Raw genomic sequence first — 14,273 nt, 5'->3', positions numbered from 1 at the left:
CATGTGTAAACACATACAGATTTTCTTTAAAATATTTGCAAATGTAACGTCATTGATTTGTTAGGGCAAATGCTTTGCATTATATGAGTTGTTACTATGCCAGGACAAAAACTGTATCACACACATAAAAACAACATATAAAAGTAAATAGAACTAGGTGCCAGTGGCTCCAGCCTGTAATCTTAACTATTCAGAAGGATGAGATCTGAGGATTGTTGTTGGAAGCTAGCTGGTTGGAAAGTCTGTAAAACCCTTATCTCCCAATTAACCACTAAAAAGAGAGGTGAAGTTGTATCTCAAGTGGTCGTGCTAACCTTGAGCACAAAAGCTCAGTGACAGCATCCAGCCCCTGAGTTCAAGCTCCAGGACCAGCATAAATAAATAAGTAATAAATACTAGTACACATTGAGACAGAAAAAAAAACAGAACTTACTGAGTTCTGGGGCTAGGAATGTGGCTTAGTAGTAGAGTGCTTGCCTAGCATGCACGAAGCCCTGGGTTCTATTCCTCAGTACCACATAAACAGAAAAAGCCAGAAGTGGCGCTGAGACTCAAGTGGTAGTGCGCTAGCCTTGAGCAAAAAGAATCTCAGGGACAGTGCCTAGGCCCTGAGTTCAAGCCCCAGGACTGGGAAAACTTACTGAGTTTAGGAATAAAGGAGGAAAGATACAAAATAGCACTTTGAAAAGTATAGATTTGGAGAAATTCAAGATATTAAAACGTGTAATTTTAGTGGGGCAGTGATGGCTCATGCCTATTCTTCCTGAGACTCTAAGATTCTCAGGAAGCTGAGATCTGAGAACTGTGTGTTGCAGTTGAGCCAGCCTAGACAGACAAATCAAACCCCTTTTCTCCAATTAACCAGCAAGAAGCCAAAAGAAATGGTTCAAGTGGTCGGACATCAGCCATGAGTGAAAAAGCTGTTAAGTTAAAGGACCTGCACTCAAGAGACTAGTACAAAAGATCTCAAAAAAAAAAAAAAAAAAAAAAAAAGATCTCACACACTGAGCTATACCGCAAATATGCTATTTTTTTATTTGGTCACAGGACTTGAACTCAGGGCCAGGGCTCTGTCCTTGAGCAATTTTGTTCAAGGCTAGCACTCTACCACTTTGAGCCACAGCACCATTTCCAGTTTTCTGGTGGTTAATTGGAGAAGTTTCACAGATTTTCAACTATGGCTGGCTTCAAACTGCAATCCTCAGATCTCAACCTCCTGAGTAGGTAGTACTACAGGCATGAGCCACCAGCACCCAGCCCTATTTTATATTCTCTCTAGTTTAGGATCCAAGTACAGTAAGCAAAATGTATTAAATATTAAAAAAGGAAGCACTGAACACAAGCAACCACAAAAGACAAGCATAGATACCTTTGAGCAATAGTCTGTAAATAAAAAAAAATAGTTCAAAGACAACTCAGCAATTCCAGTTATGAAGTTCCAGATCAGACACTACTTGGGGACTCCGTGATACAACTCCGCTACCCTACCAGCCCATGGAAAAGTATTTTCAATCAACATTTCAACATTGACAGAAGTGTTAGCAATGGAAAATAATACCTTACAGGTAGGAGGCACTTAAGTACCTATTGACTAATAATCTCCAAATTATGCTAGGTCATGTCTGTAATCTTCTGCAAATGAAGCAATCTCAATGAAGAATCGCATGGGATTTCACTCCCTAGGTGACACTTCAGGAAGCCCAGTCAAATGGAGAAAACCTAAAATAATTAAGTGTACTCATAATTTACAAACAGCTTGAAATACTTGAAGAATCTGTAGTAACACAAAAGGAACTTTACTTAGGGAAAAATTTTGCTGCAGCTCGTAGATCTGGTAACAATCCGAGACTTGTTTCTGCTACTTGGGCTCTATTAAAATATTTAACATGAGAGCTACACACTGGTGGCTCACGCTTGTAATCCTATTTAGGAGGCTGAGATCTGAGGATTGCAGTTAGAAGTCCGCCTGAAAGTCCATGAGACTATCTCATCTCCAATTAACCACCAAAAAGGGCAGGTGTGCAGCTGGGGGTAAAGTGGGAGAGAGCTTGTCTTGAGCACAAAAGCTCAGGCACAGTGCCCAGTCCTTAGGCTCAAGCTCTAGGAGCAGCACACATACAAGAAAGTACTTAACATTAACATGTACATGTCTATTCATGCATTGTTATCTTCCTAGCTGCTATCAATTCTCAAGGGCCACGGATTGGGGATTAAACTGATGATACCATAATACAAGGGCTTATAGTCTCTAAATAGGACTGAAATTTGGAAATTCTGTTTTCTTTTCACATGCTGGGTCTAGGCCATCCTTCTTGGCTGGCTGACAAGTGAAAAGAGGCTCCTGCTGGTGCCACTCACCCTGGGAATACAGAGTTCCATGAACTGTGCATTCAAGAGCCACAAAGGAGGATATAAACCACACACAACAGAGCCAACGCACACAGCTACATCTCCATTCATCTATAGACACTACTTCATTATGACTCTCTCACTGCCATTCAAGAACCGGAAGATCCCTAAAAACTGGGAGGTGACAGCCACACAAAGGTCACCATTACTGTTTTCTTTTGTATGCTTCTAATTAGTGCAGGAAAACTGCTAGTTACAAGTCTTGTTCCTTCTGCTGGTTTGCAAAACATCCAAAGCTCCTTCTCCTCTACTGTCTTCTGGGTTTGGGAACTCAGCCTCTGCAGACTACAACAGCTGATTATTGCCCTAAGAGGACTTAACAGTTGTCTAACAGCACATGTACACTGTGCACCCCCACATGCACTCACACAGAAACATGCCACACACACTAATCACTCATACATACACATACCACATCATGCACATGAGCACCAGAGACGCTGGACCTGTCCCCTGAAAATATCAATAAAGAGAACAGGACGATTATTTTTAAATTTAGGTTTTAATTATGTACATAAATAGCAACTTGAGAACAAGGAGTTCTAAGGCTTGTACATTATTGTCTCTAAGTGAAAAGATTCAGATTAGCCCACTTGTATGGCATCAACCAAGATAACAAAGAAGGCCTGGTATAGATTTTCCTGAAGAAGAAAGCCAGTTTACTACATTCAATACTGACTTCTCTGCCACTTTTCTGTAGAAATACTGATTTGCTGTCTGGAGTTTCCAATGTTTACCTATACCTAAAAGAAAGAAAAGAAAAACATGAAGTAAATGGAACCAGAAGTAATAAAAATATAAGTAAATTTTTGTATTTTGATAACGTCTTAAGTTTAAGTAAAGAAAACCATATAAAATATTAACATTACTGTTACGTGATGAGAGGATCATGAGCCAGAGAAAACTGTAATGTTCCCAATTTCTTAAATGGTTAAATTAGTCTTCAGCAAGGCTTTGTGCTCCAGCAGTACTATTAGACTCTCACCTGGCTGAGTATCCAAGCACAATTAAATAGCGAATACAAAGCAATTGTCTAAATGGCATAGCACACCACCGCCCCCACCCCAGGACCAAACAACTATTTCCACGGATTCAAAAAACACAGAAATTCAAACACACATGAAAGGTAAACTGAGTCTCCTCTAGATTGCTTGCTTGCTTCTTTCTTTCTTTCTTCCTTCCTTTCTCCTTTCCTCCCTTTCTTCCTTTCTATGTCAGTGCTAAGGCTTGAACTCAGAGCTTTGCCCTCTTGCTTAGTTTTTTCACTCAAGGCTAGTGTTCTATCACTTGTGCCACACCTCCACCTCCTGGTTTTTAATAGGTTAACTGGAGATGAGTCTCACAGGTTTGTCTACTAAGACTAGCTTTAAACCTCAATTGTCAGGGACTGGGAATGTGGCCTAGTGATAGAGTGCTTGCCTAGCATGCATGAAGCCCTGGGTTCCATTCCTCAGTACCACATAAATAGAAAAAGCCGGAACTGGCACTGTGACTCACGTGGTAGGGTGCTAACCTTGAGCAAATGAAGCTCAGGGACAGTGCTCAGTCCCTGAGCTCAAGCTCCAGGACTAGGAAGAAAAAAAAAACAAACCTAAAAACAAAACAACAAAAACACAATCATCAGATCTCAGCTTCCTGAGTAGCTAGGATTACAGGCGTGAGCCACCAAGAGCCCAGTAAGATAAGACTAATTTATCTTTTATAAATTGCTTTGCTTTTATAATTAAAAACTATAATGAAGAGCTAAAAAGAAAGGTTAGAAAAGTAAGATTGTAGATACAGTACGTTGAAGTCTACTTCAGAATATCTCTGAAAACTGAAATGAGTACTTTCATTTTATGTCTCATTGTCCCTATACAGAAAAACAACTATATTCAATGTAAAGTCTGTAGGGGACACGTGTGGTTCTCCGGCTCCTCGTCCTTTAGCTTCCCTTCTACTGGCACATCCCATGCACATCGGGCTGAGATACCTCTGCCTTTTAACAAGATCCTGGGATAAAGTCATTAACTCATTTGTGTAACAACAGCTGAGAGCTAGTGTGTGTGTGTGTGTGTGTGTGTGTGTGTGTGTGTGTGTGTGTGTGTGTGTGTGTGTGTGTGTGTGTGTGTGTGTGTGTGTGTGTGTGTGTGTGTGTGTGTGTGTGTGTGTGTGTGTGTGTGTGTGTGTGTGTGTGTGTGTGTAATTTTTTTCTTTTTTTTTTGTGGTGCCAAGGCTGGAACCTGAGAGCTAGTGTGTGTGTGTGTGTTTGTAATTTTTTTCTTTTCTTTTTGTGGTGCCAAGGCTGGAACCTGAGAGCTACTCTGTGTGTGTGTGTGTGTGTGTGTGTGTGTGTGTGTGTGTGTGTGTGTGTGTGTGTGTGTGTGTGTGTGTGTAATTTTTTTCTTTTTTTGTGGTGCCAAGGCTGGAACCTGAGAGCTAGTGTGTGTGTGTGTGTAATTTTTTTCTTTTTTTTTGTGGTGCCAAGGCTGGAACCCATGGTTGGGTTATTATAAATGTGAAAGAAGAACTGTAATTATTTTCGGTGACCCCCTCAAACAAGATCAGGACCACTGTGTGGGAGTCACAAGGGGACATATTTTTGCTTCGTATGTAAGAAACCGTTTCCCAAAAATCACAGCCGTACAAAAATGGCTAGCTGCCCTGCGGAGTGTTTCCTATTAGTGGATGTATAAAAAGGGGAACATACACGGCTACAGGGGATTCTGCCTGAGAGACAGTCTCTCAAATTGTTATGTCACTTTCTAGCTCTCTAAAAATGTGGAGACAGACTGAGAAGGAAAAACGCTAAAAGTCAGGTTTTCATGAATTTAAAATAGTAGCCATGATTTACAATAAACATAACAATGTGTTCTGATAAAATTTCTGATTATATGAGTGGAGGGTACAGCTCATTGGCAAAGTTTGCCTAGTGTGTGCAAGGTCCTGGGGTAATCTCCAGCATAATATTTTCTCTGTGTGTGTGTGTGTGTGTGTGTGTGTGTGTGTGTGTGTGTGTGTGTGTGTGTGTGTGTGTGTGTGTGTGTGTGCGCGCGCGCGCGTGCTGGTCCTGGGACTTGAACTCAGGGCCTGGATGCTGTCTGTCCCTGAGCTTTTGTGCTCAAAGTTAGTGCTCTACCATTTGACCCATAGCTCCATTTCTGGCTTTTTGGTGCTTAATTGTAGATAACTTTCCTGCCTAAGCTGGCTTCCAACCCATGATCCTCAGATCTCAGCCTCCTGAGTACCTATGATTACAGGTGTGAGCCATCAGTGTCCCACTCCAGGTACAATGTTTTTATCTGATTATAAGAGAAAATTTAAAAAGCTTTTCACCCTTTTTGACTAAGATCAAATGTAAAAGAAAATTCATACTCACTGCAAAATAATTTAAAATATATAAAGTTATGAGAAAGCAAAAAAAAAAAAAGTAAAGAATCATCCTACTACCTGAAATATGCACACTTAATTTTCTGGGACTGGGAGCATGGCTGAAGTGGAAGAGTAATTTGCAAGAGTGAATAGAAGCTTTTTCTGTTATATCTCTTGGTCAAATAATGTACCATATTACCCCTTTTCTCTATTTAATAATAATTGTATCCATGCTCCCATGCAATTAAGATATTACTGAAATAGAACTATATTCCTCTTCACGAATATGCCATAATTAAATAACCTTTCTAGAGTTGAATATCTAGGTTATTTAAAACTCAATATAATCTTCTAACCATCAGGAAATATAAAAGCTATTATATAAATTCTTTTTGTTATGCTGGGGTTTGAACTCAGGGCCTCAAGCTAGTGGGGCAAATATTTTACCAATAAGCCATACCTCTAGCCCTTTTTGTGCTGATCATTTGTGAGACAGGCCAGTGCCTATTTCATGGTTCTATTGCACATGCCACCAAACCCAGCTCTCAGTTGAAAAGAGGTCTCATAAACTCCTGTTCAGGTTGGCCTCAAACCGTGATCCTCCCAACTTCTCTATCTCCCAAATAGGATTATAGGCATGAGGCAATGGTGCCCCTCCACAGTTCTGCATACATACACAACTATTAGTATAACTAGATTTTTCTGTACTTAAAAGTGCTTGATTGATAAGTAAATATATAAATGAATAAGTAACAGTGAGTTATATGAAATAAAAAGCAACCTCACTGATTTTCTGATTTCTGTCTGGTTCTAGCTTGTCTAGAAAACCCAGGAACTACTTAGGAATAAACACAATTAAATAAGCTATAGCATTTAAGTCCATAAATTAAAGATGGGATAAAATATGTTTCAACATCAAGGTGAAACTGCTATAATTAATTAAATTAAATTAATTAAAGACAAGTCATTTCACCTGGCGCTAAAAATACTGAAAATAACCAGAGTTTTTCTTGTTCTTTACCTGATAAATGAGCAGAATATGGAGTTTTCTACTTATTTCCAGGTGAATTCTTCACATTTCCTGGCTAGAAAAATGGAAATGAGATTTTAGATGAAGTTTGAAAAGAAATGTGAAATGCCACAGTGTCTTCAGTATTTGGCTAGATAGAAATATTAAATATGACTATTTTTTGGGGTGGAGAGGAAGTCAAGGCATTGTAGGAAAGGGCTTATTAGGGTGTCAATGAAAGATCTGGGAAGACAATGAGATCCCAAATTCTCAGCTAGGCTTACAGTTACTGTTTAATATTGTTATAATACAGCAAGGTGCTGACATCTTATGCATGTGTAATCCTAGTTACTCAGGAGGCTGAGATCTGAGGATCAAGGTTCAAAGCCAGTCCAGGTAGGAAAGTCCATGAGACGCTTCTCTCCAATTAAGCACCAAAAAACCTGAAAATGGAGCAATGGCTCAAGTTGCAGAGCACAAAAGCTATTCTTAAGCACAAAAGCTCAGGGCAGTATCCAGGCCCCGAGTTCAAGCCCCAGGACTGTCACAAAAAATAGTCATAATACAAAATAACCCATTCCTCAGTAAAATGAAGGAGTTACTACAACTCCCTGTAGGGGCCTTGCTGAGCTCTCCTAAAAGCCCTGCTGTAGACAGCAATGTGTGCAAAGAGAGCAAGAAATAAAGTCCCGCTAATTCTCATGTAGATTCTGTTTTTTAAAAAATCAAGTCAACAATGAAAAGATTTCTTAGTTCCTGAAAGTGTTAGATGTACTAGTACTTTATGCCACTGGTGAAAAGGGAAGGCTTCTTGAACTATATCCACCACAGGGGCCAACGCACCCAAAACACACAGGCTTACTCTGAAAGTGGTTAAAATTGGACCACACCCACTCTGCCGGGAGCCATCTGGGAACATGTAACTAGGTCATGTCGTCCATCAGGAGTCGTATGGTGTGGCAAAGTTTCCACTGGGAAAAGCATATGTGCAAAATGTTTAAGGCCTGTATGTTTTTAAGACTTTCAACCTGAAATCACATTAATAAGACTTGCTTGACATCAAAAAGCCAAAGCTGGAGTCTGAAACCAATGAGGCTACCAATGGGCAGGCAATGGGGCTGGCTTCTGTTCTGTAGAGGTTACTTGGTGGCCCTTTCTCAGTGATAGATATGACTCAAAAGGGGAAAAGGGGAGCCGGTGCCAATGGTTCACGTCTGTAATCCTAGCTTCTCAGGAGGCTGAGCTCTGAGGATTGTGGTTCAAAGCCACCCCAGGCAGAAAAGTCTGTGAGACTCTTATCTCCAATAAATCACCAGAAAACCAGTAGTGGTGCTGTGGCTCAAGTGGTAGAGCACTCACCTTGAGCTGAAGAGCTCAGGGACAGCGCCCAGGCCCAGAGTTCAAGCCCCACTACAGACAAAAAAAAAAAAAAAGAGGTAGGGGAAGGTTCTGAAAGACATATATGGCTGACCCTGTTAGTTTCAGAGTATGGTTTCTAGGTAATTTTACTGCTTATCAGAGTGGTTAGGAACTGGTCTGTAAGTACTGCTCTGTAGCTGTTATTCCAGATTAATTAATTAAGTATCTTCATTTGGATAACAAATTAAATGGTCACCACATCTACTTGCTGATCGAGTTATGGGAAGCAAGGCCATACGCACTATGTTGGGTGGAGCAACATTCAAATACACAGGCCTACTTGATGCTCTGAACACAGCTCTGCAGAACTCAGCACCAGTGGCCCTCCATTCACCATCCCTGCTTCCAGGTGTGTACACAGGTGAATTCACATATGCACACGCATGAGTACACACACAAGTACCACAGCGCAGCCCTATGGGCCTTTTTGCTGTTACTCAAACCTGCCAAGCTCTTTCTCTTTAGTATATATAACAAAACATGACAAATATGTCACTAAAAAAATATTGGGCTTATCCACCCACCCTATTACAAATTCGAGCTCTCTTGGCAGAGGCCGCTGTAATCTCAGAGAAAACAACATTCTCACTTCAAAAGGCAGTTCGTGATTTAGCACAAGCCAAAAATCTAGGGTTTTTTATTTTCAAAGACATCACTTTATTTTAATAGTACTTTATAATTCAATGATCTTCCTTACAATCCAATTTTAATATATATGGTCGTGGTTTTTAAAATTTCTTTTTAACCATGTCCATGAACATGAATAACAATGTTAGAAAAACTGAAAGCTTTAAACAAAAATCAAAGCACTGGTTTCTAATTACTATTCACTGCCATGTGAGCATGATTGCTAGCCAAACCTTGAAGCTATGGCTGAACTGTTTGAGTCCTCACCCACCAGCAGAATTATTTTCATCACTTTTCCAAAGTGCGACTTGCTCACATCTAAAAGGGGAATGATAATGGACTTTGCCAGAGCAAAGAACACAATACTCAAGACCAAGCTCAAGAAACCTGACCTACTCTACTACTGTATGACGTTTAATTTTTTTAAGAAAAAGGAAAAGGATAAATGACCTGTTAAAGATCCTAACAAGATTCCTTCATTGAAATATCTTAGGCAAAACAGTACTCCAATTCCAGGGCTTATGACTATGCTAACAGACATGGCAAAGAGAAATTAAGGCTGTAGTAGAATTAAGCTTAATAAACAGTCACCTTTACAGTAGGGTTATTATTTTGGGTTATCTGGGCAGGCCCAGTTGAATTTTAAGAGTTAACAGAAACTGGTTGCCAGCGGCTCAAGGCTGTAATCCTAGATACCTGAGAGGCTGAGATCTGAGGATTGCAGTTCAAAGCCAAGCCCGCGCAGAAAAGTCCACAAGATTCTTTTTTCTTTTTTTTTTTTGGGTCCGGTCGTGGGGCCTGAACTCTGGGCCTGGGCACTGTCCCTCAGCTCTTCAGCTCAAGACTAGCGCTCTACTACTTGAGCCACAATGCCACTTCCGGCTTTTTTTTTCTTTTCGCTTATGTGGTACTGAGGAATGGAACTCAGGGCCTCATGCATGCAAGGCAAGCACTCTACCACTGAGCCACCTTCTTAGCCCGTCCACAAGATTCTTACCTCCACTTAACCATCAAAAAGCCAGAAGTGGAGCAGTAGCTCAAGTAGTAGAATGCTGGCCTTCAGGAGAAAAGCTCAGGAATAGGACCTGGTCCTGAGTTCAAGCCCCAGGACCAGCACACACACAAAAAGTTAACAGAAAGCAAGGAGACAGAAGAAAAGGGACTGAGAAAGGGGACTTCAAAAAGTCTTGACCTATTGTTGCTGGCTTTGAAGATGCAAAAAGAAGGCTTGGAGTCAAGGTCTCTCTAGAAACTAGGACAGCTTTACTCACTAGCCAGCAAAACAGAGCAGAGTTTATAACAGCAAGAAACTGAATTTTTGTCAACAATTTAAATAAGCAGGAAATTGTGCTTTAGGGCCTCCAAAATGGAATGCAACTCTGCTGACACCTTAATTTAGTATTGGACTTCTCACTTGCAGAACTAAGATAATTACTTTGTATTATTTTCAGCCTGAAAATGTATAGTCACTTGTCTGAGTAGCAATAGGAAATCACAGTAATTATACAAAGACTTCTTTGAGAAAGGGTGTTGCCATATAGCTCAGGCTGGCCTCAAAATTCACAATCCTCCTGCCTCAGACTCCCAAATGCTAGCATTAGTCATGTACCTACGATTCCACAGACTGTATCTTCTCAGGTGTTAGTCATCTGGGTGGTTGTCAATGGTTGGTGTGTGTTAGAGTCTGTTCATTTTATGTGTTCTACACATGGGTGAATTCATCAAATCTGCAAAACAGCACTAGGAAGTCCTATCCTCACTTCCCAGGCCATCAGAATAACTTCCCAAGGTTTTAAGGCTAGGCTGAGGCAAGGGTACTTTGTACAACTCCATCCTGCAAGCCAATCTTTCTAGGTACCAAAAGTATACACTTTTCCTGAGAGGAGATAGTTCCCACCCCCCACCTCCACATTTCAGGATTTCTAGCTGTTTACTATTGATAAGTGATGATGTTTTTAACAAAATAGAAAAGTGATAACTTTTGTTTCTTAGAATTTCATTGTATTTTGTGACAGTACTGGGGCTTGAACTTGGGGCTAGGGTGCTTTCCCTTAGCTTTTGTGCTCAAGGCTGATATTACACTATTTGAGCCACAGTTCTACTTGTAGCTTTTTGTTGATTACTTGGATAAGAGTCTCAACACTTTTGTGTCCAGACTGCAATCTCAGCCTCTTGAGTAGCAAGGATTACAGGCATGACCCACCAACAACTGTGCTATCTCTTAGAATTTTAGGAAGTTGGAAAGGCACAAATTCAGAATAACTTTAGCTTTACAGAAAATCTACCACATTGGCCGTATTTGCCTTTTAATTTTATAGCATTAAGAACACTAACTACAAGATCTACCCTCTTAATAGATACACAGCTCTTAGCTGTATGGGAGATTCAGGAAGCAAGGACTTGATGTTAAGCCAAGTGTTGTACTACTGAGCTACACTCCTAACCTATAACAGGTTTTGCAGAGTATGACACTGCATTGTCATCAAAAGGCACAATGCTGTATCCATCTCATTCAACTGAAACGTTAGGCTAATCAATTAGCGACTCCTCAGGCTCCCAAACTCCAGCCAATCGCCATTCTATTCTGCTTCTATGAGCTTGACTATTTTAGACATCTCATGTAAGTAAAATCATTCAGTCTTTATCCTTTTATGTTAGGCTTGTCTCAAAGACAAATATTTTAAGATGGCATAACTTACTTTCAGTGGAAGACATAGATGTGTTTAGAGAGCTGAGGAATTTGGAATGGAGGAAGAGAAAGCAGAATGTGTTTACTCAGGGTGGTGGCTGCTGCTTCCCTTGCATTTATTTTCCTGCTGAGTCAGCAGGGCCTGAAATAAAACTATTAAAACCTCAGCCTTAAAAGTTCTGCTCGGTTTTCCTGTGGGGGAACAGGTTCATAGTCTCTTGTATGTATTTCCCTGCCTTTGAAATAATTAATTATTGTTGGTCGTTAACAGTCATTCTGTAATTCTTTGATAGTAACTCATTTTTTAAAATTTAGTGAAAAACTAAAATATGACCTTTATTCAGATACAATGTTATGTTTAGCTAATAATTATAAGACAAATCCAAAGGAGCCATTTGTGACCATAAGGACCAACATACACAACTAGCCTCCATCTGTTATGATTTTTTTTATTTATTTTTTTGGGTCCGGTCGTGGGGCCTGAACTCTGGGCCTGGGTGCTGTCCGTCAGCTCTTCAGCTCAAGGCTAGAGCTCTACCACTTGAGCCACAGCACCACTGCCGGCTTTTTTCTTTTTGCTTATGTGGTGCTGAGGAATCGAACCCAGGGCCTCAGGCATGCAAGGCAAGCGCTCTACCACTGAGCCACCTTCCCAGCCCTGTTATGATTATTTTTTATGTCAGTATTAAGGCTTGAACTCAGGACCTTGAACTATGGCGTGGCTTTTTTGTTCAAGGCTAGCACTCTACCACTTGAGCCGAACCTCCATTATAGCCTCCATCTCTGATATCCAGATATTACATTGCAACTATTCTGAAAGGGTTTCAGATGAGCAATAAATAATCAATAAACGTTTCATGCTTTTATTAAGCTCGTGGAGTAAAAGAGTGAAATTCATTAAGCCAACTACATGAAAACTTTTGTTTATCAAAAGAAGAAACCTGAGCTGAGCACAGTGGTCCACACTTATAATCCCAGCACAAAGCAGAAGCAGAAGGATCTTGAGTTCAAAGCAAGCCTGGGCTACATAGTAAGACCTTGTTTCAAACTACCCTCCCCTCCAAAATAAAGCTAAAAATTGAAAACACAAGCCCTAAATTAAGAAGACAATTAAAAACTTGGAGTCAAAATATTAATATATAGGAAAAAACTACTTATAATCAGTAAGAACAAGATAGTGATCTATATACAAAAATGGTCAAAGACTTAAAACAGACATTTCAATAAGAAACCAATAAATGTTGAGGTTGGATGCTTGGCTCGGTTAGTAAAGTGCTAGCCAATGAGCAAAGGCATCACGTACCAAGTTGGAGTCCCAGTCTCAGACCAAAACAAGAAAAAAGAAAAAAAAAACGAATAAATGTCCAGAGTCAGCTTCTACTAACAAAATGGAACACTCTGAACTGCAAATAAGGACAAGCATGATAAAATATTCAAATAGAGCAAATATTTTAATTCATACTGATATTTACCAATGAAGAGAAGAAAGAGGGAGAATGCAGTAAAAAAAAAAAAATCAATGCGTATCCTACAAAATTAAGAACAGTGAGGGAAGGGGTGGTTAGGGGAGGGAAGGGGTGGTTAGGGGAGGAATGGAGGAGAACGCTGAAGGGGTGGCACTGGCCATTGTAGTCATAAAGTGTTTTGTTGAATGGCAACACCTCTGTCCAACTACTTCAAGATAATAAAAAGATTTTAAAAAGAAAACTTCCAATTGACAAAAATATTGAAATAAATGCACAAAAAGATAAAACATTTATTCTGCTTTTTGTATAATAGCTATGACTGGGTAACTAAATAGTAAACGAGGAAAAGTAGAGGATAAGATATTCCTTGTTGGAATACTACAGCTAATGAGTGAACTGACAGATGTAGAACATCATAGTTTCCCCACTCCCACATACTCAGCATCAGGGGCTCCCAAAAATTCCTGTTTTAGAGTCAGGTGGGGGGTAGGAGATAGAAAACCAATGGCCCTTCAATATCAAATAATTTCTAAAATCCATACCAACCAAATGTTAAAAGAGCCTTCTGCTACTTTTTCATTTAAAACTGGTAGTAAATGTTTAATGTTCTCAAATCAATTTTACTGCCTTTATTGAGAACACACAGCTGGCAGGGTAAACAAATGGGAGAACATTTTAAGTCCTTATTGACTTTGAGCAGGGGAAAGGTGTAGCACAGAAAGAAATGCAAACCAATCACCAACTAATTAGAAATCTTAGCCATTCTATTCCCAAATGACTCACATTTAAATCTCAGTAGTTTTTTTTTTTTTTTTTGGTCTGGTCATGGGGCCTGAACTCTGGGTCTGGGCTAGCGCTCTACCACTTGAGCCATAGCACCACTTCCGGCTTTTTTTTTTTTTGCTTATGTGGTACTGAGGAATCGAACCCAGGGCCTCACGCATGCAAGGCAAGCACTCTACCACTGAGCCACCTTCCCAGCCCTCTCAGTAGTTTTAAAAGGGTTGACAAATCACTACCAAATACTAGCCTTTCTAATTTGTGTTACAACCACAGCCCTCTACCAGATGTGTGTGTGTGTGTGTGTGTGTGTGTGTGTGTGTGTGTGTGTCTGTCTGTCTGTCTGTCTGTCTGTACGGGCGTCACTCCTGGGGCTTGAATTCAGGGCCTGAGTGTTTTATCCCTGAGCTATTTTGCTCAAGGTTAGTATTCTACCACTTAAGCCACAACTCCATTTCCAGCTTTTTGATATTTATTTTATTTATTTATTATTATTTTTGGGGGGTCTGGTTGTGGGGCCTGA

At 40.1% G+C, this 14,273-nt stretch overlaps 1 protein-coding gene across 2 annotated transcripts in view; it reads right to left on the bottom strand.

Moving 5' to 3' along the window:
- Nucleotides 1-2,895: 2,895 nt before the first annotated feature.
- Apoo (apolipoprotein O) overlaps nt 2,896-14,273 on the bottom strand; it is a 49,859-nt gene continuing 38,481 nt past the window's right edge. For both annotated transcript variants that reach the window (XM_042670170.1, XM_042670169.1), the window contains 2 exons: nt 6,782-6,845; nt 2,896-3,152 (listed from right to left, as the gene is read on the bottom strand). In XM_042670170.1, the coding sequence (XP_042526104.1) occupies nt 6,833-6,845 (13 nt within the window). In that variant the 3' untranslated portion in view covers nt 2,896-3,152; nt 6,782-6,832. The remainder of the gene's footprint in view (nt 3,153-6,781; nt 6,846-14,273) is intronic.

Source organism: Dipodomys spectabilis, unplaced genomic scaffold (genome assembly GCF_019054845.1).
Source record: "Dipodomys spectabilis isolate Male_0828 unplaced genomic scaffold, ASM1905484v1 ptg000526l, whole genome shotgun sequence".
Taxonomy (NCBI): domain Eukaryota; kingdom Metazoa; phylum Chordata; class Mammalia; order Rodentia; family Heteromyidae; genus Dipodomys; species Dipodomys spectabilis.
Note: the sequence above shows the minus strand (reverse complement) of the source record. Positions and strands in the feature narration are given on the sequence as shown.